Here is a 26,243-nt window from a genome sequence, read left to right on the forward strand (position 1 = left end):
GACAAGTGATTCAGACCCTAGGAGTGTCTGGCTCAGCAAGACAGGGTGCTGGAGTCCTGAGCTGGCAGGGAAAACAGGAACAGGGGTAGTCTTGGTACATTGGGTGGCAGCTCCCAAGGGGGTTTCTGTGATCCAACCCGTCACAAAGGGATCCAGCAGTGATCAAGGATTTTGTGATATGGACACTTATTCACTAGGACCTGGGCTGTGATCTCAAACTCTGATCTCCAGGCCGTTCAAAAATGATCACAGGCATTCAAATTCAGCACGATTGTCACCTCCTGGCTGGATTTCGGATCTGATTTTGTGAAGCAAACGTCTTCCAGTGTCCGCTAATTAATGGTATGTGTGTGTTTGTGCTTTTATCCATTAATCACATCTATATAAACCAGTCTTGGGTTTTAAAACCATCATTAAGTAAAACCAGGTTTGCGTGGGGCTGGACATCATGCAATACTATGGAAGATCTGGTGCTTGTACACTCTCTTCCACTATCATCAGTGCTTGCTGGAGTGCTACTGTTGCCTCAGTATTCAAGGTATCCAGGATATCATTAAGGGGCTCAGAAACGTGGGGAGTAGATGTGGACATTGGTTGGAAGTTGTCTCCCCAAGTATTCAGATGATCAGTAGTTGGTTGTCTAGTGTCGAGACCCAGTCCAAAAGGATCTGTATTCACCTGAAGTTGGGAGTCCAGATCAAACTGCTGTAACAGCTCAGAGTTCCAATTTCCATGAGTATCGTCAATATCTAAAAGGTCTTCTTCCATCAGGAGAAGGGAGCTGGATTTTAATAACAGCTGAGGGTCATTTCTCTGCCATGGACTTGTATTGTATAATTCTGAGGAATGTAAATTGGAGGAAGATTGATACTTGGCTTGCAAATTTTGCATGTCTGAATCAGCTGGGCATGGGATATCTGTGCCACTGATGCCAGGAAAGTTTTTGCTTGTGCTTTTTAAATTACTGGCCCCTGCAGACAACAAAAGTGTATTGGACTCTAAAAGATCTCGGCCTTCTAAGGGAAGGTCAATTTCTTTGTGTGACGCTCCTAAATGACTTAATGTAGAAAAGGTTCCAGTCTTGATCTTTGAATCTTGATCGTCCAAACCAGCCATGTTTTCCATTTTATGTAGACAAGTGTCATAATGCTTTCCTTCACTGGTCAGACTCAGTCTAGAGTCTGCTGCAGCTATCGGTCCTATAGACGGCTGTCTGCCTTCCTTGGTTGCCAGAGATTCTTCCTGAGAGTCCCCTGATGGAATCAAAGATGAGCAATTGGCATCACCCTGTTGTGCAGTTTGCACATTTAAATCAGGTTGGTCATGAAATTCAAGACTAGGTGCCTCATGTAAATTGCTAGCATTACTCAAACTGTCTGCACCAGGAGTCAACAAAAGCACATTGGACCCTAAGACTTCAGTGCTGTCTAAATGTGGAAAACGTTCACTGAGTCCATCTCCCAGGTGGTACCCCGAACTCTGCGGTGAATCTTGTGGGGTTGCCTCTGCTCTTCCGATCTGAGTAACGGCATCTGATGCTTCCTCTTTCTTGTTGACCTTTTGCCTTGACTGGCTTGAGGAGCTTCCAATCTGGGAAGGTTCCTGCTGATCTCCATTGTTTGTTTGCTCTGAAAGTTTCGGTGAAGGTTTTGTAAGACTTTCCTTTGGATTCCTTTCTTTATTTGAGGAATAGCCAAATAATGTCACCAAGGCAGACTGGGGCTTAGTGGATTTCTTTTTCCCTGCAAGCGCTTTCTTTGAGGTGCTGTCTTTATTTTCGGAAGCAAAAAGCCTAGCAAACGGATTTTTCCCAAGACTGGAAGCTTTTGCGAGTGTATCTTTCCTGGCATGACCATTTCTAGTCTCTTTGCCTTGGGGAGCACTAGCCGTTCCATTTGACTCACTTTCATGTTGGGGTTTCACATCCACGTTCCCATTTCCTGCTAGGTGAGTTTCAGGTTTGTCTGCTGTTTCATTAGATCTGAAAGCTTCTAACTTTTTGCCCAGTGGCTCAGAAATGTGGAGGATGCTCTGTCCCAAAGGGTCATCTTGACCCTTTGACTTGAGTTTAGTATCTTCTGAGCTGCTGGGCTTATCGTGTGAGATTCCAGTAGTGCTGGCTGCATTCAGATGTGTGTCCATTGATCCTGAAATGTCCCTAGTAGATAATTTAACATTATCTATCAAAATATCCCCTTGTGGGCTATTTACTAGGGGATCATACGTATTTTGAGATTCCATTTCTGGTAAGTAGGACCCAGTTTGATCATCTGTTCTCCCTGCTTGTCCAGCTGAAGAGATGGCGCTTCCTTCTGGCTTGCTTTCCTGAGAGGTATGACCAGGAGTATGCTCCACAAATTCATAACACTCTTTGCTCTCTGGCTGCATTTTCTTCACCTTCTCAACCGCTGCCCCAGTGCTTTTGAGGTCTTCTCCACATCCCTGCACGTTTGCCTCATACGTTAGTGGCATTAGGTGTCCAGAGAACTCTTGGCTGTCTGTCTTTGAATCCTCATGCACCTGCTCAGCTGTCTGGAGTAATGGCACCAAAACTCCCAGCTCTGGTGAACCAGCCGCTGTGTAAGACGTCATTGACTTACTGGGGAGGCAAGTTGTTTCATTGCCTTTGACCGCATCATGTTCAGCTGGATGTATCTGAGGTTCAGGCTTATGCTGGGAAGAAATGTAACCCCCTGCTCCGCATTCTGGTATCATGTTTGCAACGCTGTGTGTCTCAGCTTCTCCTAGTACGTGAGAGGCCAGTGCGCCACTCCCGGTATCCTCGGGATGCTGCTGGTCCTGTGTATTCGAACTCACGGATAGAGTCAGTTCAGGCAAATTAACGATACTTTTGGGAACAGATTCAGCTCTCGCTATGCTAAGGTTTATGTTTCCTTCATTAAACAGGCCCTCGGTGGAGTGAGTTACACTAAGCTTGTTATCCTTCGGCAGGAGTTCTGCAGTACAGAGAGCACCAGCCTGAACAGCTCTTGTAGATGCCCCATTAGTAGCTCTTAATGCTTTTGAATGGGAGATGAATGAAGCATGCGCAGGAGGTTTCACAGGCACCAAGGCTAACGGCGAGATGGCAGGAACACGCTTGCTCTCCAGTCTGGGTTTACTCTGCTGGAACACAGCAACTTTCTCTGATACTCTGCTCCCTTGCTTTCCTTTCGGAGCTCTCGCCACGTTTCCCTCCACGGACCCCAGCTGCTTTTTACCGTCTCTGAGCGCTCCTTTCCCACCCCCTGCTTTCACCCAGGAAAAACCTGGCCCTGCCTCCTTTAGAAAGGTGACCCTAGGTAACAGGCTTGGTTTCTCTTTCACAGCCATTTCTGCTATTGATTTCCCATCACGTGTCTTGAGCATAACCCCATCTGCTCTGCTGCCCGCAGCCTGGTAGGTTTGTAAATTCAATGCAGTGTCTCGCCCCTCACTCTTTCCAGGTTTGTCGGGGTTTCTGGGTGCCTCTGCAGAGCTTTTTTTCAAAGGCGGCCAGTTAGTTCTGAACTGGTTTCTCGAGACAAACTCACTGCGCAGCTGCCTCATTCCATCAGGTGGCCCCAAGCTGAGATGTGGATGTGAATTAAAGGATCTGGGTTGCAGTTTCTCTGTCTCCACAATTTTCTTTTCTGCCCTGTTATATCTGTTCCTGGGCTCTGATCCTAGGCCTGGTGTTAGCATTGCGTGTAGCTGCTGATCTTGTTGTTTGCATTCAATCTTTTCCTTCTTGCTTCCTCCCCTGGCTTTGGCAAGCTGCTGGTAATGGACTTCGCAGTAAAACGCCCCGTGGAGGGCAGTGTAGTTATGCAAGCTGTAAAACACACATCAGGACAGCAGTTGAGTACTATGTGTGAGGGAAAGAATTATTATTAGTGCTAGTTGAAAGGTTTGCGTCAAAATACTTTCATGATGGACATTTTTGGTTTTTGATTAAAATGAAAATTTTCACTAGAAGTTTCTGGTTTCTATGGAATTTTTTTTTTTTTTTTTGGTCAAAAAACCGGACACCTGCAAACGGAAATATTTCTATTTGGATATCCTGTTGCAGTGCACCATGGGAGTTGTAGTTCCATTTCCTCATGTTCCCATTCTCCTCTGAGTCAGGCTCTCCAAACAGACTTCATCTCCCTTGATGCACCATGAGCGGGGACTCCCACGACACAAATGTCTCACCTCTCCATGGGGGAGACCACGATGTATCATGGGAGATGTAGTCTGACCAGGAAGCCCAGCTACAGAGGAGAATGGGAGCAAGAGGCCTCCAAACAACAACTCCCAAATTCTGAGGAGAACATATGATTTTTGTTGTTGAATTTTCCACAGAAAAAAGCCCATTTTCCAACTAAGTCTGATTATTATCACAGTGCATGTGTTAAGCACTAACAATGTCTGACCCAGGCACCACACAATGTAGAACAGAGGTTCTCAAACTGGTGTCTCCACCTCTTTTGGACGGCTGTGAGATTTCCCAGGTGGCCCACAGATCCCCATCTTGAGGTTCAAGCTGGTTTGTGATCTCCCTCCCCTCTGTATACTGCTAGATCAGTCCTACTGTGGCTAGGGCTGCCAGGTATCTGATTTTCGAAAGGGACCTGTGCAGTGTCCAGTCAAATGTACTGACTGGACACCAAAAGTCCAGTTACCACGGGAGACGGGGAGGTCATCAACTCGCACCAGCCCCTGCTCAGCCAGGGGTGCCTCCTACTTGCATCTCATGGGCAGGCAGGCTCCACATCAGGGGGCTGCAGTTCTTGTCCCAGCCCTGGAGCAGAGGGAGTCAGCTTGTGAGGGGAGGAGGCAGGTGTAGGGGATTGGGCAACGAGGAGGGGGGAGAGCAGTTAGTGATGGGGGAGGGGGAGAGAGGAATGAGCAGGGTGGCAGGGCCTAGGGAAGAGATGGGGTGGGAGCGGGGCCTCAGAGGAAGAGGCAGAGCATGGGCAGTGGGAGGTTCCTGCACTCCTGCTGTAGTGTCCGGTTTTCAGACATTAGAAAGTTGGCAACCCTAGCCTGTGGCTGACTCTCGCCCCGAGATCTTAACGACACACATCAAGAGCGATGTGTGTATTTTTACTTTTGGAATGACCCTGTTGCATCAAATAGCAGGTGTCATTTCCAAATGTGCCTGGGAGAGAATACCTCCTACCAAGTGTTCATTCTTCTTACTGCAACTTCCTCAGTATCCTATGGGCTGGTCAAAATATCCTACATCAACACCTGCTAGAATAAAGAAAAGGGGAAAGCTCCTTGTGTCGTCTTCTCCTTCCTTCTGGAGCAGGGCTAAGCACAGCGTGATCTTGCATGATAACTCAGCATGTCAGTACGTTACAGTAATATAGCGTGGGGACAATGGGAGGTCTTTGTGGGGTGGGGATGAAGGGGTCTAGAGTAATAAGTGTCATTCTGATAATGAAGAGGTTCTATTCTATTCTGCCCTAGAAATGTTCACTATGTGGTAACATTTGAGCTGCAGGCATTTTATTATGGGAGTTAAGGCTGGGGAATCTCAGAGCCAACTCACAGTGGCTCTTCATGGTTCCTTAAAATCAAGTCCAGCTGGAAGGGCTAAAATAGCGGCTTTTGAAATATTGTGGCACTCTGACAACACTGGTTCAAATCCCAACTGGTTCAGCTAAGTCTTTCACCCTTCTGATGAGGCCATCCATCCTCTCACACACAGTAAGCTGCATGGAGTTTACCAAGGGATGTGGTGGATTCTCCCTCATTTGAAGGATTTAAAGCAAGATTGGGGTGTCTTTCTAAAATACATGTTCTAGCTCAACCACAGGATATGGGCTTGATGCAGGAATCACTGGGTGAAATTCAATGGCCTGTGTAGGAGGTCAGACTAGATGATCAGAATGGCCCCCGCTGGCATTAAGATCTATGAATCTAGGTCAATAAGCTGAGTTGCAAGCAATGTACTGTGTGTGAAAGATATTGAAAGCTGATGCTCTGTCACCTCTTAAAGATCTCAGGACATTTTTGCAAGGTTTCACCTTGCTGTCCTTTCCCCTTTTTGCCATTGTTGTGCAATGCATTGTGTGCTGGTTGGTTGCCAGTCTCCACTCCAGAGGTGGCTGCATGTCAGAAGTAAAATAATTCCTTTATGCTGAGTATTATTGTACCAGTGCAGAGGGTCCTCCTGTGGTAAAGCCAGCTGCAGGAGGGCGAGGGCCCAGGAAATGCCATGGTTCACCCTTCAGTTACCTCCTAATACTTCCATCAGGGATGAGGAGCTTGGGGAGCCTTAGAAAAGGCAGAGGGAATGTTCGCAGAGCCCAGGATCCACTGGGAACGCTGCTCCAAGCCCCATAGTTCCCACAGCCTCAGCAGGGAATACATGCCTCTCTGTGGTGACCTGTTGGCATGCCCCTTCTCCCTGGTTAGCATGACTGCTGGGGGGCCGCGCTGTCACTGGCTGCCTCGCCCCATGGCGGCTGGAGAGGGCCGTGCTGTCACTGGCTGTCTCGTCCCCTGGTGGCTGTGTGAGGGGGGTACACTGTCACTGGCTGCCTCGCCCCATGGCGGCTGGGGGGACCGTGCTGTCACTGGCTGTCTTGACCCCTAATGGCTGGGGGGGCCACATTGTTACTGGCTGCCTCACCCCATGGCGGCTGTGTGAGGGGGTACGCTGTCACTGGCTGCCTCACCCCATGGTGGCTGGAGAGGGCCGCGCTGTCACTGGCTGCCTCGCCCCATGGCGGCTGTGTGGGGGGGTACGCTGTCATTGGCTGCCCACCCCAGGGTGGCTTTGGGGTAGGGAATGCTCACTGTCACTGATTGCCTCACCCCATGGCGGCTTGGGGGTGGGGAATGCTCACTGTCACTGATTGCCTCACCCCATGGCGGCTTGGGGGTGGGGAATGCTCACTGTCACTGATTGCCTCACCCCATGGCGGCTTGGGGGTGGGGAATGCTCACTGTCACTGATTGCCTCACCCCAGGGTGGCTTTGGGGTAGGGAATGCTCACTGTCACTGATTGCCTCACCCCATGGCGGCTTGGGGGTGGGGAATGCTCACTGTCACTGATTGCCTCACCCCATGGCGGCTTGGGGGTGGGGAATGCTCACTGTCACTGATTGCCTCACCCCATGGCTGTGCTGTACTCAGGAGACCCAGTACGAGTCCGTGCTGCTTGAAATGTCATTAACTCCCACACAGATGTCTGCTGAGGTGCAGGCTGAAGTCTATGGGGAGCAGGCCTGGGGGCTGCAGCTGCTTCCTGCTTGTAGCCCCACCTGCCTTCACCAGGAGTCCTGATCCACAGAGCCCTGGCACCATGTGTTTGAGGAGGGCAGTCTTCAAGCTCCAGGGACGGGGAGAGAGATTATATCACACAAACCCTGCTCCCCTTTCTGTGACCGCTGCAGAGCTCTTCCCTACCAGAGTTACTGGAGGGGACTGCTGGGCCCACTCTTTGTAAACCACTTTGCGATCCCTCAGGAGTAAATGGCACCTAGTCCCACTACTTACCTTAGCTTCCTCTTGCAGAGCTTGCAGCAGAAGCATGAGTGGTGCAGAAGGACCTTGTTGGCTGCCACACACTCCATAGAAGAGACAGGCTGGAGGCATGAGGAACATACCTCCTTCATCATCGACTGAAATGACAAACCCAAAGTTAAATAACACTGTGACCCCAACACCTGCAATTAAACATGCAACATCATTTCGCTGATTTGGCTCCTCTTGTTTAACTGTCTCGTCATATTACAAATGATGTTAATTTTTTTCTTAAGCTCTCAGGTTCCTGGTTGGTCCAAGCTATTTGCTGTCATGTATAGGGTCAGAGTTTGGGGTCCAGTTAGGAATGGGTGAGTGAGTCTGGAAGCGACAAGAATTGCCCTGAACCTTTCCCCCACAAGCGGATAGAAACATTTAAAAAGTTTGAGTAAAAAGACAAATCGACACACATAGGACCTGATCCTGCAAACTCTTAGAGTAACCCTATTAAAACCAGATGGACCAATCTCCAGTGTAAGAAATGCTCTCATAGATTGTGCAGTTAAAATCACACAAAGGCAGCAAATGTAAATGTTATTTCTCCATTAGCTACAATAACAAGCCCGGGGCGCACATTCCTCCAGTATGTGTTACTATAGCCCACATTTTACAATGTAAGCCCCATATTGAGGCCTAATTCTGCAAACTCTAACTTACGTGAACTGTCCCAGTGAATCGCTTTGAATGCATTGCACAGCCCTATTGTACCCCTCGCCACTTTGTTTCTGGGCAGCAAAGGAGCAGAGACCCCAGCTCAGCTACTGAAGTAGCCACGAGTAGTTTGTATGGGCAGTTGCCAGGGTGATCTGTAAAGTAGGTAGTTCATTGAGATCTGTTTTCACAGTGACACTGTTCAGCAGAAGCTCATCTGGCCTGATGAATCCTTTCTTAAACCTAGTCTGCAGGGCCTTCACTGAAACTGGAAGAGGGGTTGGTAGGAGCTGACCCCCTGAACTCAAGAAAAGCCTAACTCTCTGATTCATTGCACCAGTGACTTAGTAACTAGAGTCTGGGCCAACATCCACTGGTCAAATGAGTGAAAATCTGATTTTTCCTGAAAGGATTTCCATGTTTGCTTTGATTTGGCTCTGGTGTGTGTTTTGCTGCTGTTCTCTGATCACTTGCGCTCTGTGTCTGCTGGCAGGTTTGCCAGTTTGCTGAATGTAATTCCCTAGGGAACCTGTAAGAGATTGAGGCAAGTGTACGTCCTACCTTTTAGGGGGAGTAGGCCTGGGGACAACAGTTTCAGTCCTGACCGAAGGCAACACCAAGGACTATTCCATTGCAACATCACACCCACACGTGTCTGAAATGGGACTTGATAAGGGGGAAAACGTTGTGCTCTTTATTTTTAATTGATGCATAATCATTTTAGACTCTACTTTTTTACCTTAAAAGTACCAGGTATATGAAGTCATTTTGCTTTTCGCTGAATGACTGACTCCTGGGAGGACAGGCGAGCTAAAATGAGAGCATTTTCAGCTCCTAGTTGAATGTCTGAGTCTTTCACAGGTAAGCAGGTGTTAACAAACGAGCAAAAAAAAAGTACGTGCCATCTGATGAAAAATTCCAGCCCTACTCTGTTTCCCAGTCTGCAATGATGTCATAATCCCACTAGTTTTCTAGTCCTTCATAGCATTCCTCCCAAACTGAGGGGGACCAACCTCTGCACTGTTCCATGGAAAGCTGTATCAGCTCAGATATAAGGGTGCAGTGGGAGCTTTGCACTCTATTGATTCTTTAAAAGTATAAGAAAAAAAAGGGATGCCTGACTGGGAATATCATAATATAATATATGGAGCTATACCTATCTCCTAGAACTGGAAGGGACCCTGAAAAGTCATTGAGTCCAGCCCCCTGCCTTCACTAGCAGGACCAAGTACTGATTTTGCCCCAAATCCCTAAGTGGCCCCCTCAAGGATTGAGTTCACAACCCTGGCTTTAGCAGGCCAATACTCAAACCACTGAGCTATCCCTCCCCAATTATTTGATGTTGCGACCTGGTTTTCATTGCCTAGAACTAGATATTGATATAACAGCATTCCAAAGAGAGTGGCAGCGCTTTAATGTTGCCAGTATAAACTAGCCCTTAGTGCTCTAAAATCCACACAAAGACTCCAGTTTTACTTTAGAAGTATTGTCAAGGAAAACAGCATTAATTAAATAGAGGGAAGATGAAAGATACTAAGAGATAAGGGTAATGTGGTAAGGGCAATGTAATCGTGACTCATGCGCCTTACCCATTTCTTGAACAATGGGACTGAGTGTCATCAAAGAAAAGCAAGTAGCGGAGACTGTCGATGGCTGTATGATCAAAGGGATTGCTGGACATCAGGAAAGGTGCCCATAATAGAAAGCCTATTCTAAGGTGTGGTCTACTCTTCAAATTTAGGTTGACATAGCTGAGGTGCTCATGGATGTGAAAAATGTACACCCTTGAGCACTTTAGCTATCTCAACCTAACCCCCAGCGTAGACACAGATAGGTCAATGGAAGAATGCTTCTGTCAACCTAGCTACCATTGCTCGGCAAGTTGGAGTTCCTACAGTAATGGAAAAGCCCTTGCTGTCGGTGTAGTTTGCGTCTACACTACTGGGTTACAGCGACATAGCTATAGTGCTATAGCTAGTCTGTTGTGCCTGTAGCGTAGACATGGCCTAAGAACTGGTTTATGGTCAACATTGACTAATGAGATACCAGATACTGTCCTCAGTCAACACAGTAACTTACATTTATCATGAAAAATGAACACAGAAAACAAATGTCAACTTCTGACAATAATTCATCCAATATACATGAGCCAAGAGATCTCACCTATCAATGTCACTCCTCAAAGTGCTGTATCTTTGTGGAAAAAGGAGTCTGAAGGAAATGACAGAAGTTGGCATGTATCATAACTTTGTATTTCCTGGTTTTCAGAGGTTTAAGATTAGCCACTTTCCACATTCTGAAAGGACACGAGGTAGTCCTGGGCAACCTTTATTCTGCGCTATCAAGGTGTTTGGGCAGTTAATTCAAGTCTACAGCCTGCCGTTAGTATTCGTTGTCACCAGGTGCTCTGAGCAGGAAAGCAATTGCACAAAGCTTTTATGGTCTTCGGCATTACAGGTGCTTTGGCCTTTTGGCTAAGATCAAGCGTGGTATAACTTTGCTATTTGATACCTCCTTTATTGGGGGATTAGATCCATTCTTTGTAGGGCACAGAGTCAATGAGTAATAAGTTGTTTCCATTTCCAGCTACTATGATTCTGTGATTATCAATCCAGTATTTCTACTAGTTACTAGCCTCCCCAGTGCCCCGGGGTATGAATGTGTGAGAAACAGAACCGTCGCTTAGGCCCTCCCAATCCGGTGGACTTGATTGCAGTGTGAAAGGCTCCTCATGTTCAACTCTTTCCCTTGGGCTGAAGCAAATATATTTAGTTGGGCTACAGGTGAAGGTCTGTGGGTTGACTAATGGAGTTGGGAAGTAATTTTAATAATCATTTGGGAGGCATGCAGAATGTTTCTTTAGTTGAGCTAGTCTAGAGGCTTCTGATTTGGAGCCGTGTCCATTCTTAGTGATATGTGAAAGTTCTCTGGCTTCTCTTTGGGCTGAGTAATGAAGAGCAAAGTAGAAAGACCTGAGTCTGGGGGCCAGAGCATGATTCAAAGCCCCTTTCCTTTCCCAAGCCTATTTCACAGATGACAAAACTCCAGCCAACTCACGTTGAGATGGTGATGCAACTTGGTAACAGTTGGGAGGTTCAAATTTCAGGCACAGACTCCACCTCTACCAGGGCCGGCTCTGGCTTTTTTGCCACCCCTGGCTGGGAGTGCGGCAGGGGAAGGCACCGAGCCCGGCCGTGGCCCCGCTCTCCCCGACCGGCCGGAGCGCCAGGAGGAGGGCGGAGAGCCCGGCCGTGGCCCCGCTCTCCCCGACCGGCCGGAGCACCGGGAGGAGGGCGGCCCCGCTCTTCCCGGCTAGCCGGGGCCCCGCTCTCCCCGACCAGCCGGCGCGCCGGGAGGAGGGCGGAGAGCCCGGCCGCGGCCCCACTCTCCCCGGGTGAGCACCGCCCGCCTCCAGGTGCCGTCCCAAGCACATGCTTGGAGGGCTGGTGCCTGGAGCTGGCCCTGACCTCTACTATACTCTATTGTTTCCTAATGTGACAGGAGTGTCCTATCAACGGTTGATGGGACGTGCACTCTACATGCTGCTACAGTCATTGTAGGCCTAACTAGATGAGTAAAGGATGGCACTTCAGCCTGTCCCTCTCTCCTTTCATTGTTTCATTGCTGTGATATTATTTAAAGGGACACAGTCATGACTGGAAGTTTTGGGTCTGCATAATAAGTGTGATACGTACCCTCCTCTGCCCCAGTCAATCCACCCATCAGCTTTCATAGAATCATAGACATGGAGGGCTGGAACCTCGAGAGGTCATCTAGTCCAGTCCCCTGTGCTGAGGCAGGACCAAATAAACCTAGTCCAGATGTGACAGGTGTTTGTCCAACCTATTCTTAAAAACCTCCAATGATGGGGGTTCCACACCCTCCTTTCAGAAACTCATTCCAGAGCTTAACTACCCTTATAGATAGATAGAAATTTTTTCCTATAATAGCCAACCTAAATCTCCCTTGCAGCAGATTAAGCTGATTACTTCTTGCCTTACTTTCAGTGGAGCACAACTGATCACCATCCTCTTTATAACAGCCCTTAACATACCTGAAGACTGTTATCAGATTCCCCTCTCAGTCTTCTTTCTCAAGACTAAACATGTCCAGTTTTCCTTAACCTTTCCTCATAGGTCAAGTTTTCTAAACCTTTCATCATTTTTGTTGCTGTCTTCTAGTCTGTCTATCAGACCACATCTTTCTTAAACGTGTGATGCCCAAAACTGGATACAATTCTCCAGCTGAGGCCTCCTTGCCTGTGGAAAGTGGGACAATTACCTCCCGTGTCTTACATAAGACATTCCTGTTAATACACCCCAGAATGTTGTTAGTCTTTTTTGTAATTGTATCACATTGCTGGCTCATATTCAATTTGTGATCCACTATGACCCCAATATCCTTTTCACAGTACTACTGCCTAGATGGTTTTGTATTTGTGCATTTGATTTTTCTTTTCTACGTGCAATAATCTGCACTTGCCTTTTTTGAATTTCATCTTGCAACTAGACAATGTTTACAATGATCGCTGTTCTTTGCAGACAGATGCAGCAGGGCAAATATTCTGACCAACATAATGCACTGTATCCAAAGACCTCTGAAAGCAGTATGCAAACTTGCTTGGAATTTAAGAGGAAAAACCCTCTACTGGTTTGTTATTGTAGGGTCTCAAATGGTGGTGAGGCAGTGAGAATGTGTTGATTTTTCAACCTGTATTTGTGTTGCAGGTATTTGTATTTGGTTTTTCTTTGGCTCTTTTCATGCTTCAAGAGGCCACATATAGAGCTGAAATAATGCAACATCTATCTTGTCGTGATATTTCAGTTCCTGGATGATGGAAATAGCTCGAAAGGAAGACCTCTCAAATTACTTCAGCCTCATAAATGGCTCATTGAGGCACTGGAAAAGCCCACAAAAAAACAGCAACGCAAATAAGATGATGATTTATTAAGTGCTGGCAGTGCAAGATATTTGGGGTTATCTGAGTTTCTGTGGAACCAGAATACACAGCCCATGCAAGCAATATGCAGTTTGCTGAAGCAGCTTTGCAGCTGTCTTTAAAATTAAATAAAATAAACCAGCTGCCTGGGGAACTTGCAACTCATTAATATTGTGTCAAGGAGGAATAAGAAAAGCAGTGTGGAAACATTTTCTGCAGCAACTCCAAAAAATCAAAATAAACCCGGTTAGTCCTGTTTACAGAATTGATCCTGAACAAAACAATGCTGGAGGAGCTAAAATGCTTGGGTATCTTTTTATCCCCCAAGACCAGGTGCACTCAATGGATGGTGTCTTGCATGGACCTATGTGGTTTTGCCCATTGCTTTATTGTTTTGTGTATCTCTGTTCTTCTGGGTTCTGGCCAGAATTGAAACTGCCCTATTGCCTCCTGTCTTTCTGACTTTGTCTCCTGGATGTCTCACCATCAACTTCAATTTAACATGGCCCAAAGCCAAATCCCTTATCTTCCCACTTTTAAAAATCACTCTTGGGTGTGTGTGCATTCTTTCTAAGGGATGGAGCTGTTCCTTCTTGGCTTATACTTGTTTTTCCATGTCAAGGGGTCCTCCTGTGCTCCAAGAAAGGCTCATCAAGGCTCCGGCTGGAGCTTATCAGGACTACTACATATGTCATCTGGAAGAGTCACCCTAGAGTTATATGTGAGGTGCTCCCTCCTTCCAGGGCTTAGCTCTCTCAGACCCTGCTCCCCAAGGAGTGAGGAGTGACCTCAGATCACCGCCACATGACAATATTGGCTCACTGGATGAGCCCCTGTGTTCCTTCTTAATGTATCTGCCATGAGTTTCCATTCTGCATCTGATCGTTTGGTCCACCCAATGTGACTGACATCCTACCTTCTGCAGGGACCAATGCCATATGTTTCAAAGGAAGGAATAAACCAGCCATAACATAGCTGACCAATGCATACAACACCGTATATGGGAGACAAGGTTTCTTCCTGGCTTCCCCACAGTTGAGCAGCTTATGTCCTGAAGTATGAAGTCTGATTACCTTTCTCCTTATCTCAGTTCACCGAGTGCTAGGTGAGCATAGAATAACCCTGCCCTTTTAATCTAGCCACTTTAACTCCCTTGGGTATCTTGAGGCAGTGGGTTCCATACATTTAACTACATGTGGCAGGAATAGATATTTTCTTTCATTTTTTTTCTTCTTGTTAATCATCAGTGTAAGTGTCAGAACCCCTTCTATCTCAAAGGGGAATTGGTAGAAAGAATAATAATAACAATAATAATTCCTAGCTGTTATACTGTGCGTTTCATGAGTAGATCTCAAAGTGCTTTACAAAATAAATCAGTGTCATTAGCCCCATCTTACAGAAGGGGAAACAAAGGCACCGAGCAGCGAAGTGACTTGCCCAAGGTCACCCAACATGCACACTGGCATTTCTGGGAAGAGAATCCATAGGGCCTTAACCACTAGGCTGCACTGCTGGGTTAGTTTTTTAATAGATCCTCCATGATCTCTCACATCTTGAGAAAAATCCCCACTAACTCTTTTCCTTTCCAGAGAAAGGGCTAGATTGTGACTTTAGGCAGCATCTGAGCAGAGGACATCAGCTGCACTGCCCCACATGTAGCCCTGAGGGGCACAGACACCCCACTGAGTCGCAACACCTTTGCTTCCTCCTTGCTCTGAGGGAGAGGGAGTAATTTGCTGCTGGCCTGTACTAGCAGTGAACTGCTACACCTTGGTGTTGGCCAACGAGTAATGGGGCTGGAGCCTGCTCCAGAGAAGGCCTGTTAACTCAAGGTTTGAGCAGCCTGCACAGAGGGTTCTGACGCAGATGTTGTCCCTAATCCAGCTGCAATCCACACACAAACCCCTCTGGCCTGAGTTTGGTGGTGCTTTACACCTGGGCTAGCTGGCTCATCTGGGGTATAGGCCAAAACCCAAGTGCTGCTTACTCAGGCAGGTAACCCACATACTTTGCAGTGAGGACACAGGCTAAACCACTCCAGTGCTGATAGTCCTCCAACGCCTTCCCACAACTGTGCCCAGAAAAACAGACAAGTTCTCCCGTAAGGCACTGGAAAAGGATCACAGAGCAACTCAATTCACTGTAGGTCTGAAAGCCATGGGCTTGATGAGATAACTGGCTCTGTGGATGAGGGGAAAGCAGTGGATGTGTTATTCCTTGACTTTAGCAAAGCTTTTGATACGGTCTCCCACAGTATTCTTGCCGCCAAGTTAAAGAAGTATGGGCTGGATGAATGGACTGTAAGGTGGATAGAAAGCTGGCTAGATCGTCGGGCTCAACGGGTAGTGATCAATGGCTCCATGTCTAGTTGGCAGCCGGTTTCAAGCGGAGTGCCCCAAGGGTCGGTCCTGGGGCCGGTTTTGTTTAATATCTTTATTAATGATCTGGAGGATGGTGTGGACTGCACTCTCAGCAAGTTTGCAGATGACACTAAACTAGGAGGCATGGTAGATACACTAGAGGGTAGGGATCGGATACAGAGGGACCTAGACAAATTAGAGGATTGGGCCGAAAAAAACCTGATGAGGTTCAACAAGGACAAGTGCAGAGTCCTGCACTTAGGACGGAAGAATCCCATGCACTGCTACAGACTAGGGACCAAATGGCTAGGTAGCAGTTCTGCAGAAAAGGACCTAGGGGTCACAGTGGACGAAAAGCTGGATATGAGTCAACAGTGTGCTCTTGTTGCCAAGAAGGCTAACGGCATTTTGGGCTGTATAAGTAGGGGCATTGCCAGCAGATCGAGGAATGTGATCGTTCCCCTTTATTCGACATTGGTGAGGCCTCATCTGGAATACTGTGTCCAGTTTTGGGCCCCACACTACAAGAAGGATGTGGAAAAATTGGAAAGAATCCAGCGGAGGGCAACAAAAATGATTAGGGGTCTGGAACACATGACTTATGAGGAGAGGCTGAGGGAACTGGGATTGTTTAGTCTCCAGAAGAGAAGAATGAGGGGGGATTTGATAGCAGCCTTCAACTACCTGAAGGGGGGTTCCAAAGAGGATGGAGCTCGGCTCTTCTCAGTGGTGGCAGATGACAGAACAAGGAGCAATGGTCTCAAGTTGCAGTGGGGGAGGTCCAGGTTGGATATCAGGAAAAACTATTTCACTAGGAGGGTGGTGAAACACTGGAATGCGTTACCTAGGGAGGTGGTGGAGTCTCCTTCCTTGGAGGTTTTTAAGGCCCGGCTTGACAAAGCCCTGGCTGGGATGATTTAGCTGGGAATTGGTCCTGCTTTGAGCAGGGGGTTGGACTAGATGACATCTTGAGGTCCCTTCCAACCCTGATATTCTATGATTCTATGATTCTATGCCCCCAGAAGTCCTAGTGAGTCATGTGAGTGAGTGCAGCACCCAGCAAGGACACACTAACGGGGATGTGGCTTTGTAGTGTGACCGCTCACACCAGGCTTGGCTCAGAGCTGGACGCCAATCACCTGAATTAACTCAGCAGCGAAGAGGTGTTCTTGCTGTCTTGTATGACCAAATCACAAGGTAGCCCTAAGTAACTCCAATCAACTTAACAAACGTTAGACACGTTCTTTGCTCATGTTTTTATAGCTGGTCAAAGTACGCAAAATTTTTCTTTTCTTTTAATTCTGAATTTTCAAAAGAATATGGTTGTAAAAGAGCAAAAACGTGGAAAAATAATAAAATTCTTCTTTTTTTGTGGATTTTTGTTGTTGTTAATATATTTGTGTTGAAAATTCATTTTTTTTTACCAGTTTTGGCTCTGTTTTCTTTTTAGCTTCCATTGATAAAGCTTGGTGGTGACAATGAAAGACTCAACTAGTTCATCGGCAGAACTTTGAACTGAATCAAACACGTGGCAAAACAAAATAACGAGACCAGAGTATTTTCAGAGGTAATATTTACCTTCAAAATGCAGCAATAAAAATTAAAAAAAAAAAAAAAGGGGGGGGGCACAAAATATCCTATATATTGAGTTGAGAATGTACAAAAGAAGTTCATAATAAAAAGAAAATTTCTTTACAAAGTTTCAAAATGGATTTAAACATTAAACATAAGAATGCAAGGACACTAAAATAAAAGATTTTGTATATAATGAATAATAAATTACAGGTCTAAAAAAGAAAGAAAGGAAAGCAATAACCATCTATTTCTTTAGTTGAACTTGATACAGTCTTAACTAGAGCATCTTTCTTCATGTCCACCTTAGGGGGAATGACACTGACAAACATTCTGGAAATCCTGATTGATACAGTTTTAGGTAGTACTGAATACTTGCTATGTACTGGTTTCTGCTAAGTATCTCTCCTCCCACCCCCGCGAAAGCAATTTGAAGATGTTCTTTCTTTTAATAGCTAAGCAAAAACTATTCCAACACATCCATGAGTGTGTGTGTCTGTGTCTGTGTGTGTGTGTGAGAGAGAGATAACATATGCTTGTTGGGAGGTCTGCACTGATATCAGAATGAGATGGACAAGGTAGGATAAATGAGTCTGTTTCCAAAATACCCAGACAGGCTAGTTCTTTTGGCTGGCTCTAGTTGTCCTTTTTTCCTGCCTGTGTTCAGAGATGTCCTGGACACACCCGCAAACACTATTCAGAGGTGAGGAAACCACCCTAAAACACCCATTTGTTTATTTTCTTGCTTGTGCTGCTATCGAAGACTCAGCTCTTCGGATGTGGGGTAACTCCAAGTCTGTCAGGTTAGTGAGGCCAGGGATGTTGTTTACCACAAGTGCTGGCTCTGAATTGTATTTGTACGCCAAACACTAGGAGAATATCCTAAAAGAATCACAAAACTTGGTGGAGTTCCTGTATGTCACATGGTTATTAAATCAGTGAATTCATTGTTTTTTCTTTAGCTGGTTAGCATCTCCCACTATTCAAAGCCTTCTATTTCTTTGGCTTGGAGTTGCCAAAAGTGACAAAGACCACCCCTGTTTCCTGGAAGCTACCATTGGAGTGGAAATCTTCACCCGGGCTGTTTAGGTACCTCCGAAGGAGGGGCGAGGCGGTTATCTCATACCGGGGAGGAGAGACCACATTGCACGTAGAGGAGGTTTGGGTCTCCGATTGCTTGGTGACAGTGGTGGATGAAGTGATGATCTTGTTTCCGAACTCATCCACCTCCTCGTACTGCTCGGTCACAGTTCTGGTGGCTCCGTAAAGCTTGGATCCATCTGGACCTGTCTGCAGTTCTAATATGCTTTTCTGCCTCCTTGGATTCTGTGGGCTAGAGATGTTTAGGGGAGCTTTGTAGTCAGAAAAGCCTCCTTTGATTGCACCATGGCAGCTGCCTTTGGATGAGTCCGGTGCGCACCTCTCCTTGTCACTGTTGCCGCTGAGATGACGCTCAGGGTTGCTGAGATGGTGTTGCCTAATTGAGTTTGATCCTATCTTCATTTGGATGGGCTCCTGTTCATTCTCCAAGGGAGCTGGATTGCATCCACCAGACCCCACTGATTTGTGAGTGAATGAGTTAAAGATGTCCTGAGTGAATGTCTCCCTTTTTCCTGGCATGTCGGGATAATCTGGTAAGGGGGCATCCCAGGGGGAATATGCCATCCTGGGTGATTCTGCAGGCTTTCTGGCAGCAGACTCAATGGAGATATAGGAAGGAGATGATGGAGAATTTACGCGCTGCTGAATGATGCAGGGGACCTCTAACTCTCCTTTGGGCATCTCCGTCTTTTCTGACCCATTTGCACTTCCCACAGATGCTGCGTTTTGCGTCCCTTGTGCTGCTTTCTCTTGCTTGGCTTTGCTGGACACGATACTGATCTTGCGGATATTGTTGCTGGTTGTAGGGCTCTGGGCATTCCCCAGAGACTCCTTGAAGAGCCCAGAGAGCCCAGCTATGTCTGATTCTGACTTTAGATTAGAAACAGAATAGAGAGCTTTCCTAATGGCCTCCTCAATGTCCAGCAACCTAGCTAGCGTCTGCTCCTTCAGGTGGATGATCTCAGCACTTGCCCTCTCTAGGTCTTCAAAAGCCAGCTCCACAGAGGAGACGCTGTCAGAGTCGTCCCTCGCTGTTTGCTCGGCCTTCTCGGCCTTGTGCTGCTGCGTCACTTGGTGAGGCTTCTGATGCACCACCCATTCTGGGACATTCTCAAAGAAGCTCTTCAGGGCTTTCACATCCACCTTAAATGTCTCTTCCTCAAACTCCTTCACTCGGGTCAGGATCTCTTGCAGCGCCTCCTGCCTCCGCAGGTTCTCAAAGATCTCCATAGCCTCCTTGACGCTGCCCTTCATGATCTCCTCCTTGTGGAAAGACAGTCTCTTGCGACGTTCATCCTCCGTTTCTCTGCAGGGCTTTTCTCGCATGACCACCACTGGCTTCTGTGCAAGCTGCTCCCTCTTCATTTCAAGATGTCCCCCTTGTCTGCTGTTCTCCTGCTGCTGCTCCTTAAAGAGGTCCCTGGAATGCTGATGGGAAGATGCTGAAGGCTCTTCTTGTCTTCTCTGATTTGTTTTTTGGGTGGTGCTTTGATTATCCCATGACCCATCAGGATTAGACATGCTTGCACTTTCTGTCTTAGGTGAGGCATTTAGTGCTGTGGCATATCCTTTTCTCAGAAGGGTAGCTTGATTCTTAGGAGAGGTACTTGGCTTATTCGCACTCTCGGGGTTAGTAAGACCTGTCTGATATCCATCCAGCCGTTCTTGTTTTGACGTTAATGTGCAGCTGGTCTCTTGGCCAGATGAAAGTCTGTGTCCCTGAATTTCCTCAGCTGGACAGCAGTTCCTTGGAGCTGCTGCCTTCTCTTTGGTCATCACCTGTTCTGTTTCAGGGCCAGCCACTCTATTTTTAAGTGGCTTTGATGTCTTAGAGTCTACTGACTCTTTCTTGCCCTGTTCTTCCTTGATTGCCTTGTACCTTTCCTCTGCTATCTGAAGAGGTGTTTTGATGATGTCTTTTGGTGCTTTCTTCTCAGGGTTCTGATTCTTTACTGTAACAGCATTGGCCATTGGTGATTGAGGGGTACAGCACTTTGAGTGACAGTCCCCACATCCCACTTGTGTTGAGGCATCAGCACAACACGAGTCCTTTGCCTGATTCATGGGTGGGGTTTTTGCTCTGCCTAGCTCGCTCAGGCCTGGAGGTTTAGGAGGCAGTGGGGGCGGGACTAGCTTTGTGAACCTCCCTTTACTGTTGCTTGCAGGGTGTGAAGGTGCCTCCTGCAGGAAGCGCTCAGGTTTTGGAGGTGGAATGGGTTTCCTCCTTGGTGGGGCAGTAATTTCCGGTTTGGGGAGAATCGCTGGTTTCTCTGAAGGCCTCTGATCATTGGCTTTGGTGGAGGTGGGATTGAGGGTCTTAGGGAGAGCGTTATGCATGGGTGCAGCACATCCCACGGCTTCATCTTTTTTGCTTGGTTGGGAAGGGGCAGCTTCTCTTGCTTGTGTCATGGGTGGACAACACTTAGTTTTCATCACAGCAACTGGGGGAGGAGGAGGAAAGTCATTATCAGACTGGGACCCTGAAGCCACTACAGCTGTCTGGTTACTAATTGATTGAGTCTCGTTTTCCTTTTTACATATGGAATATGACTGCCCTGCATTTCTGTATATCATAGCGGCTTTAAAATCCCCTTTGGAGACATTAACGTTAGACTTCTCCAGCGACTGAAGAGTGGCCTTTAAGTTACCTCGAACAACATCCTCCTTCTCTACTTGTCTCTGTTCTGTCGCAGCACTTTGCAGTGCTCTGATAGCTGTCTTTACATCCCCTCTGAGCATAACATCTTGCTCTCTTTCTTCTTGCACTGATTGTTCTTTGTACTCAGACTCAACAAAAGGGTTTACATAGGGTTTCTCTGGCTTGGCAGAATACAGACCATCCTTAACGCTAACATCTGCACTAGGCACAACTTGGCTTTCCTGGCACAAATGCTGTCCTCCCTGTACTTCCTCGGAAGTACTGACCTTTTTGTGAGACGTCATGCTCTTCTGAGACACACTTGCGTGGGACTTGGATGACTCCTGGACTCTGACGGTGGCGCTGGCTTGATGCTGCTTGGCAGGTGCACATTCCTGTTGGCCAACAGTTGATTGCAGGGTCATTGGCCCCGAAATGCCGGATGCCTGCTGCTTAGAGGCTAGATGGATTTCCTCCGTGCTCTTGTGGAGCTTGCTCTGGACTTGGTGCTGAATGCTTTTCGCCTCCGCTGTGGCCAGCCTCAGACTCTGCATTGCGGCTTGAAGATCACTTCCAAGGGCCTGCTCCTCCCGTTTTTTTGTCGTCTGGCTGGTTTCCCCTGCCACTGAACACTGGCTTCTGGCCATGTCCTCCTTCTGAGCTGCCACGCTGGTGGAAGCTGCTCCCTGTGGTGCAATCTTCACTTCCTTCACATCTCTAGAGACTCTCTCCTCTCTCTCTGCCTTCTTGCTGCCACTCTCAGCCTTTTGCAGTGACTGTGTGGTCGCCTGAGTATCCCTGCACACAATAGCTTCCTTTCCCATCCCTGTGGGCAGGCTCAGGGTGGGCCCAAGACACTGCGCAGTGGAGTCTGTGTCACCTGCATGCACTGCCTCTCTTTCTAATGTGTTCTCTTTGCTAACGCCTTCACACATGAGCACTCTTTTAGCCCCCTTAATGCCCCCTTGTCCCACATCTGCAGTCGCTTTTTCTGCTGGCTCTTCCTGTTGCAAGGCATGCACATTAGCCCCTTGCACATCCTGCTGGATGAGTTCAGCTGGTTCCTGTTCTGCTTGAGAGGAGACGAGGGACTCTATCTCGGACTCCCGCTGCAGGTTCTTTAGATAGTCCAGGTCTCCCTTCTCGATGCAGCTGGTGTACAACTGGACATTCCCCTTCTCGTTATCCTCCCGTTTGACGGTTGCCATCATCCTCTGCTCTTGTGAGGAAGCCAGCAGGTTCCCTATAGTTGACTTCACATCCCCCTTGACAACTTCCTGTTGGACGGAGTGGTGCAGGAGGGAGTAGATAGTCATCTTCACTGACCCCACCTCTGTCTCTTGCATGACCATTCCCTTTTTGATGGAGGCATCTTGGCTAAGGAGACTTTGGAGAGCCTTAGCAACATCATCCCTCAACTCCTCTTTGCTTTTATCAGCTTCGCTCGGGTCCAGTAGCTGCAGCGGGCTGACTTTGATCTTGCCCTCCTTGTCCTCCTCCACGAGCATCCCCTGGGCCTCCACGTTGGTCCTGTGCAGTAGTTGCAGCATGATTCTTTGCAAATTGCCTCCCACAATCTCTTCCTTTTGGATCTCTGGAGTACTTTGCCTGCTGAACTGGTACTTCACCATCCTCACACTCCCTACGTCATTGGCTTCGATGAGGATCCCGTCATGCTGGATGGCCTGGCAGGCGCAGAGGCCTTCCAAAGTCTCCCTCACTGTCCTCTCTTTCACCTCAGTTTCGGTTCTGTGTTTAGAAGAGCTGAGTTTATCCAGAGGGGTGGTTTCAAACAGCCACGTGGTGCTCTTCACATCAGCACAAGGGACCACCTGCGGGGCATTGGTGCTGGCAGACCCCTCGGGGTCTTTGAGACTGTCCATGGGCTGAGTTTCAAACAGCCAGGTGCAGCGCTTCACATCCCCTTTCTGGCTGTCTTCTCTCTGCACAGTGGTCATGCTGGAGCTCGCTTCAGACTCTCCTTTCAGGGAATCGATGGGCTGGTTCTCAAAAAGCCAGGTGGACGTCCTCACGTCGCCCTGCTTGACGTCGCTGACGCTGACCATCCTCACGTATTTCTTCTGGCTCACCTGCTGAGACTCGAAAAGCTGCTTGTTGGACTGGACATCTCCTTTCTGTACATCATCCACTGTCCTGGCCACAGACCTCTTCCCCCCAGAGAAGGAATCGAGAGGCTCCGTCTCAAACCTCCATCGGGCAGACTGGACATCCCCTTTCTTGATGTCCTCTTGGGTGACAGCCCTGATGACAAACACCTCCTCCTCCTTCTTGATTTGATCCAGAGGTTTGGTTTCGAAGAGCCACCGGGCACCTTTCAAGTCACCATTCATTATTTCTTCCTTCTTCACTGAGGTGACCTCATGGTATTCCCCCTCCTTGTCCTGGATGGCATAGAGGGGCAGGCTCTCAAAGAGCATGGTGCAGGACTTGATGCTGGCTTTGCTCATGGTCTCCTCCTGGATCCTCTTGATCTCCGTCTCATCCACCTTGTCATGAATCTGGTCTAGGGAGTAGGTCTCAAAAATGAACCTCTTGCCTCCGATGTCCCCGCCCTCGATATCTTTCTCTGGGGGGATTTCTTGGATGCCCTCAGTGTTGTTCTTTATAGTATCCATGGGGAAGTTCTCAAAGAGCCAGGTGAACTTGTGCACTGATCCAGCTTCAATGTTCCCATCTGCATTCTCTTTCATGGCTGCAGACAATTTACCCGGTACATCCAAGGGCTTGGTTTCAAAGAACTCCTTCACCCGAGACACTTCCCCGGACTGTATCTCCACGTGGCTGGAGTACCTGACCATTTTCTTTGAGTCGGTCTCGATGGAGGCATTGGTGACCAGTGGTTCAGTCTCAAACAGATGTCTGACAGTTTTGACGTCGACGCCTTGTAAGTCATCTTGGCAGTATGCTTTGCTGACCTGCAAATACTGCTCCTCCTGGCCTTTCAGGGAGTCCAGGGGCTGGGTCTCAAACATCCATGTGTACGACTTAACGTCAGCCTGTGGTACAGAGCTTTCCCCTTCCTGCTTTTTCTCCACCTTCTCATACAGGGTGTCAATGGGCTGTGTCTCAAACAGCCACCTGCAGGTCTTCACATCACCCCGCTGAGTAACCTCTCTTTTCACCGAGGAGTGCTGTTCTGCTTGGTTGGCTTGGTGATGGATGACATCAATGGGCTGGGTTTCAAAGAGCCATTTTGCTGTTCTGACATCGCCAGCTATCACTTCCTGCTTTGTGATCCCTCTGATTATATCCACCTTCTCGGTGCTGTCATCAAACTGGTCCAAAGGTTTGGTTTCAAACATCCATTTGTAGTTCTTGACATCACCGCTCATGACCTGCTCTCTGCTTACAGAGGTGACCTTGTGGAAGTTTCCAAAGCTGTCTTTGATGGCGTACAAAGGTGTTGTCTCAAACAGGAACTGGTTGGCTTTGACGTTCCCAGCTGGTATCTCCTCTTCTTGTTTGGTGATGGGCTCAGCATCAGACTGCTTAATGCTGTCTAATGGGAGAGTCTCAAACAGGTTCTTGAAAGATTTTACATCTCCCTTCATCACCTCTTGTACGTTAGAGGCTGAGAGGGGGTCTTCAGAGGATGCCTTGGAGATGCTGCCTAGGGGACAGGTCTCAAAGACATGCTTTCTTTGCTTCACATCCCCCCTCTCCTCTTCCAAAAGCCCCACTCTCTTTAAATGGCCCACTTCAAAATGATCTTTCAGGGTTTCCATTGGTTGGGTTTCAAACAGCCACAGTGTAGATTTCACGTCACCGCCGATGACTTCTTCCTTGGCTGGGCCGCTGTCTGAGACTTCTCCTTTCAGAGAGTCAAGAGGCTGGGTCTCAAAAAGTAGACGCTGCTTACTGACATCTGCCCCTTCAACGAAATCCATGGAAGCCTTGAAATCCTTTTCTTCCACTGTCAATTCTTTGATCGCATCAAGTGGCTGAGTTTCAAACATCCACCTTGCTCCACTGACATCCCTCCTTCCTGCCTCTTCTAATGATATCCCCCGGATAATTTTCACTTTGGAGGTGTCCTTGTTGATGGTATCCAGTGGCTGAGTCTCAAAGAGCCAGCGAGCTGTCCTGACCGCATTGCTCTGTATTTCTTCTCTGCAGACGGATTTGATCTCGTGGATGTTGCCAGTTTTGTCTCTGATTGCACAGAGTGGCTCTGTCTGGAACAGTTTGATGGTTTTTTTGACATCGCCCTTTAGCTCCTGGATTTCTGATTTGAGCTGCAGGATACTCTGTTCCTCCACTGAGCTGTAATGGCCCAGCGCTTCCAGGGAGTAGGTTTCAAAGAGTTGCTTGGCACCTTTCACGTCCCCTCTTTGAACAGGCTCCTTGAGAACTGCCTCCTGCACGTCTGTTTCATCTGAGTACATTTTGTTTAATGAGTCCAGCGGCTGGGTTTCAAACAGCCACCGGGCTGTACGCACGTCCCCTTTGGTGTGGACTGTCGTGGGCGCTTTGGTTAATGCAGAGAGCCTGTCTCCATTTAACGACTGGCTTTCGAATCTCTTGGAGGTGCTTTTCACATCCCCGCTTGGGATGGTTTCCTCCTCTGCCAACTTCTTGGTGGCTTGATGCTCCCCGATAGAGTCTAGCGTCCAGTTTTCAAAGATCCAGCGCATGGACTGAACCTCCCCCGGGAGCACTGCATCCAGATTCACGGAGGCCTGGGCACTGGGATCTTCTGTGTTGAGCATTTCCGCCAGGTCCTCGGTCACAGCTTCCTCCAGGTTCTTCCTCAGCTCAGGATGCATGTGCCTGTAGAGCCTCTTCAGCTCATTCACCTGGCGCTGCTGGTAGAACTTTGAGAAGGATTCCTTAGGGGGAGGCAGTGGGTTTGAATCCAGGGAAGTAGAGGCCTGGAATGAGTCTTGCAGGGGAGGGGGGGGTAAGTCCTCTTCCATTTTCTTGCCATTCACTTTAGATGCCGTCTGGTTCTGAAGCTCTGCCATCTTTGGGGAAACAGTTTTAAACGTCAGCATTATCTCTCCCCACTAGTCCGGTGCTCGTTAGTAGTGAGAACAGCAAACAAGTGAGGAAAACCCATGCACCTACTGAATATGAATTCCAGACCTTGGATTCAGCAGCACACAGCACCCAAAAGCATCACGCCACAGCAAACTCTCTCCAGGCTTGGGGTTATGGTGTTAAATCTCTTTCCACAGCCAGGCAGTTTAAATCAATCCACACATTTCTAGCAGTTGTAGTCTAGAATCCCCACAACTAAAGTCAGCTAGAGAGTAACAGAAAGACTGGATCTGGATAGTGTTAGCAAGAGAGGATGAGCCTCAGAATAATATTAACGGGGGCATGTCTGAATAGCAGGGAGCTAATGCCCTGCTTAAATCTCTCCCAGGTGTGCAGTACCTCAGTGGGCCTGGGGAATGAAGACCCAGTTAGGGATTCAGAAGGAAGCTCCCTGGTAATCAGATGGGAGAAGACCCA

The 26,243-nt window shown here is 47.9% G+C and overlaps 2 protein-coding genes and 1 long non-coding RNA gene across 15 annotated transcripts in view; 1 reads left to right on the forward strand and 2 right to left on the reverse strand.

Annotated features, from left to right (window-relative positions):
- LOC101949145 (solute carrier family 22 member 13) overlaps positions 1–7,670 on the forward strand; it is a 43,557-nt gene extending 35,887 nt beyond the window's left edge. Inside the window, exon 10 of the mRNA XM_065586725.1 lies at positions 7,496–7,670. Within this exon, the coding sequence (XP_065442797.1) occupies position 7,496 (1 nt within the window). The 3' untranslated portion in view covers positions 7,497–7,670. The remainder of the gene's footprint in view (positions 1–7,495) is intronic.
- Positions 1,442–26,243, reverse strand: part of LOC135981908 (uncharacterized) — a 98,488-nt gene continuing 73,686 nt past the window's right edge. Inside the window, exon 2 of the long non-coding RNA XR_010599087.1 lies at positions 1,442–1,518. This is a non-coding gene — a long non-coding RNA (uncharacterized LOC135981908). The remainder of the gene's footprint in view (positions 1,519–26,243) is intronic.
- XIRP1 (xin actin binding repeat containing 1) overlaps positions 17,013–26,243 on the reverse strand; it is a 51,873-nt gene continuing 42,642 nt past the window's right edge. For 12 of the 13 annotated variants that reach the window (XM_042859570.2, XM_024101043.3, XM_024101042.3 and 9 more), the window contains one exon: positions 17,013–25,750. In XM_042859570.2, coding sequence (XP_042715504.2) covers positions 18,020–25,750 — 7,731 coding nt within the window. In that variant the 3' untranslated portion in view covers positions 17,013–18,019. The remainder of the gene's footprint in view (positions 25,751–26,243) is intronic. The other variant, XM_065586723.1, reaches the window with a different exon arrangement.

Source organism: Chrysemys picta, chromosome 2 (assembly GCF_011386835.1).
Source record: "Chrysemys picta bellii isolate R12L10 chromosome 2, ASM1138683v2, whole genome shotgun sequence".
In the NCBI taxonomy this organism is placed as follows: Eukaryota; Metazoa; Chordata; order Testudines; family Emydidae; genus Chrysemys; species Chrysemys picta.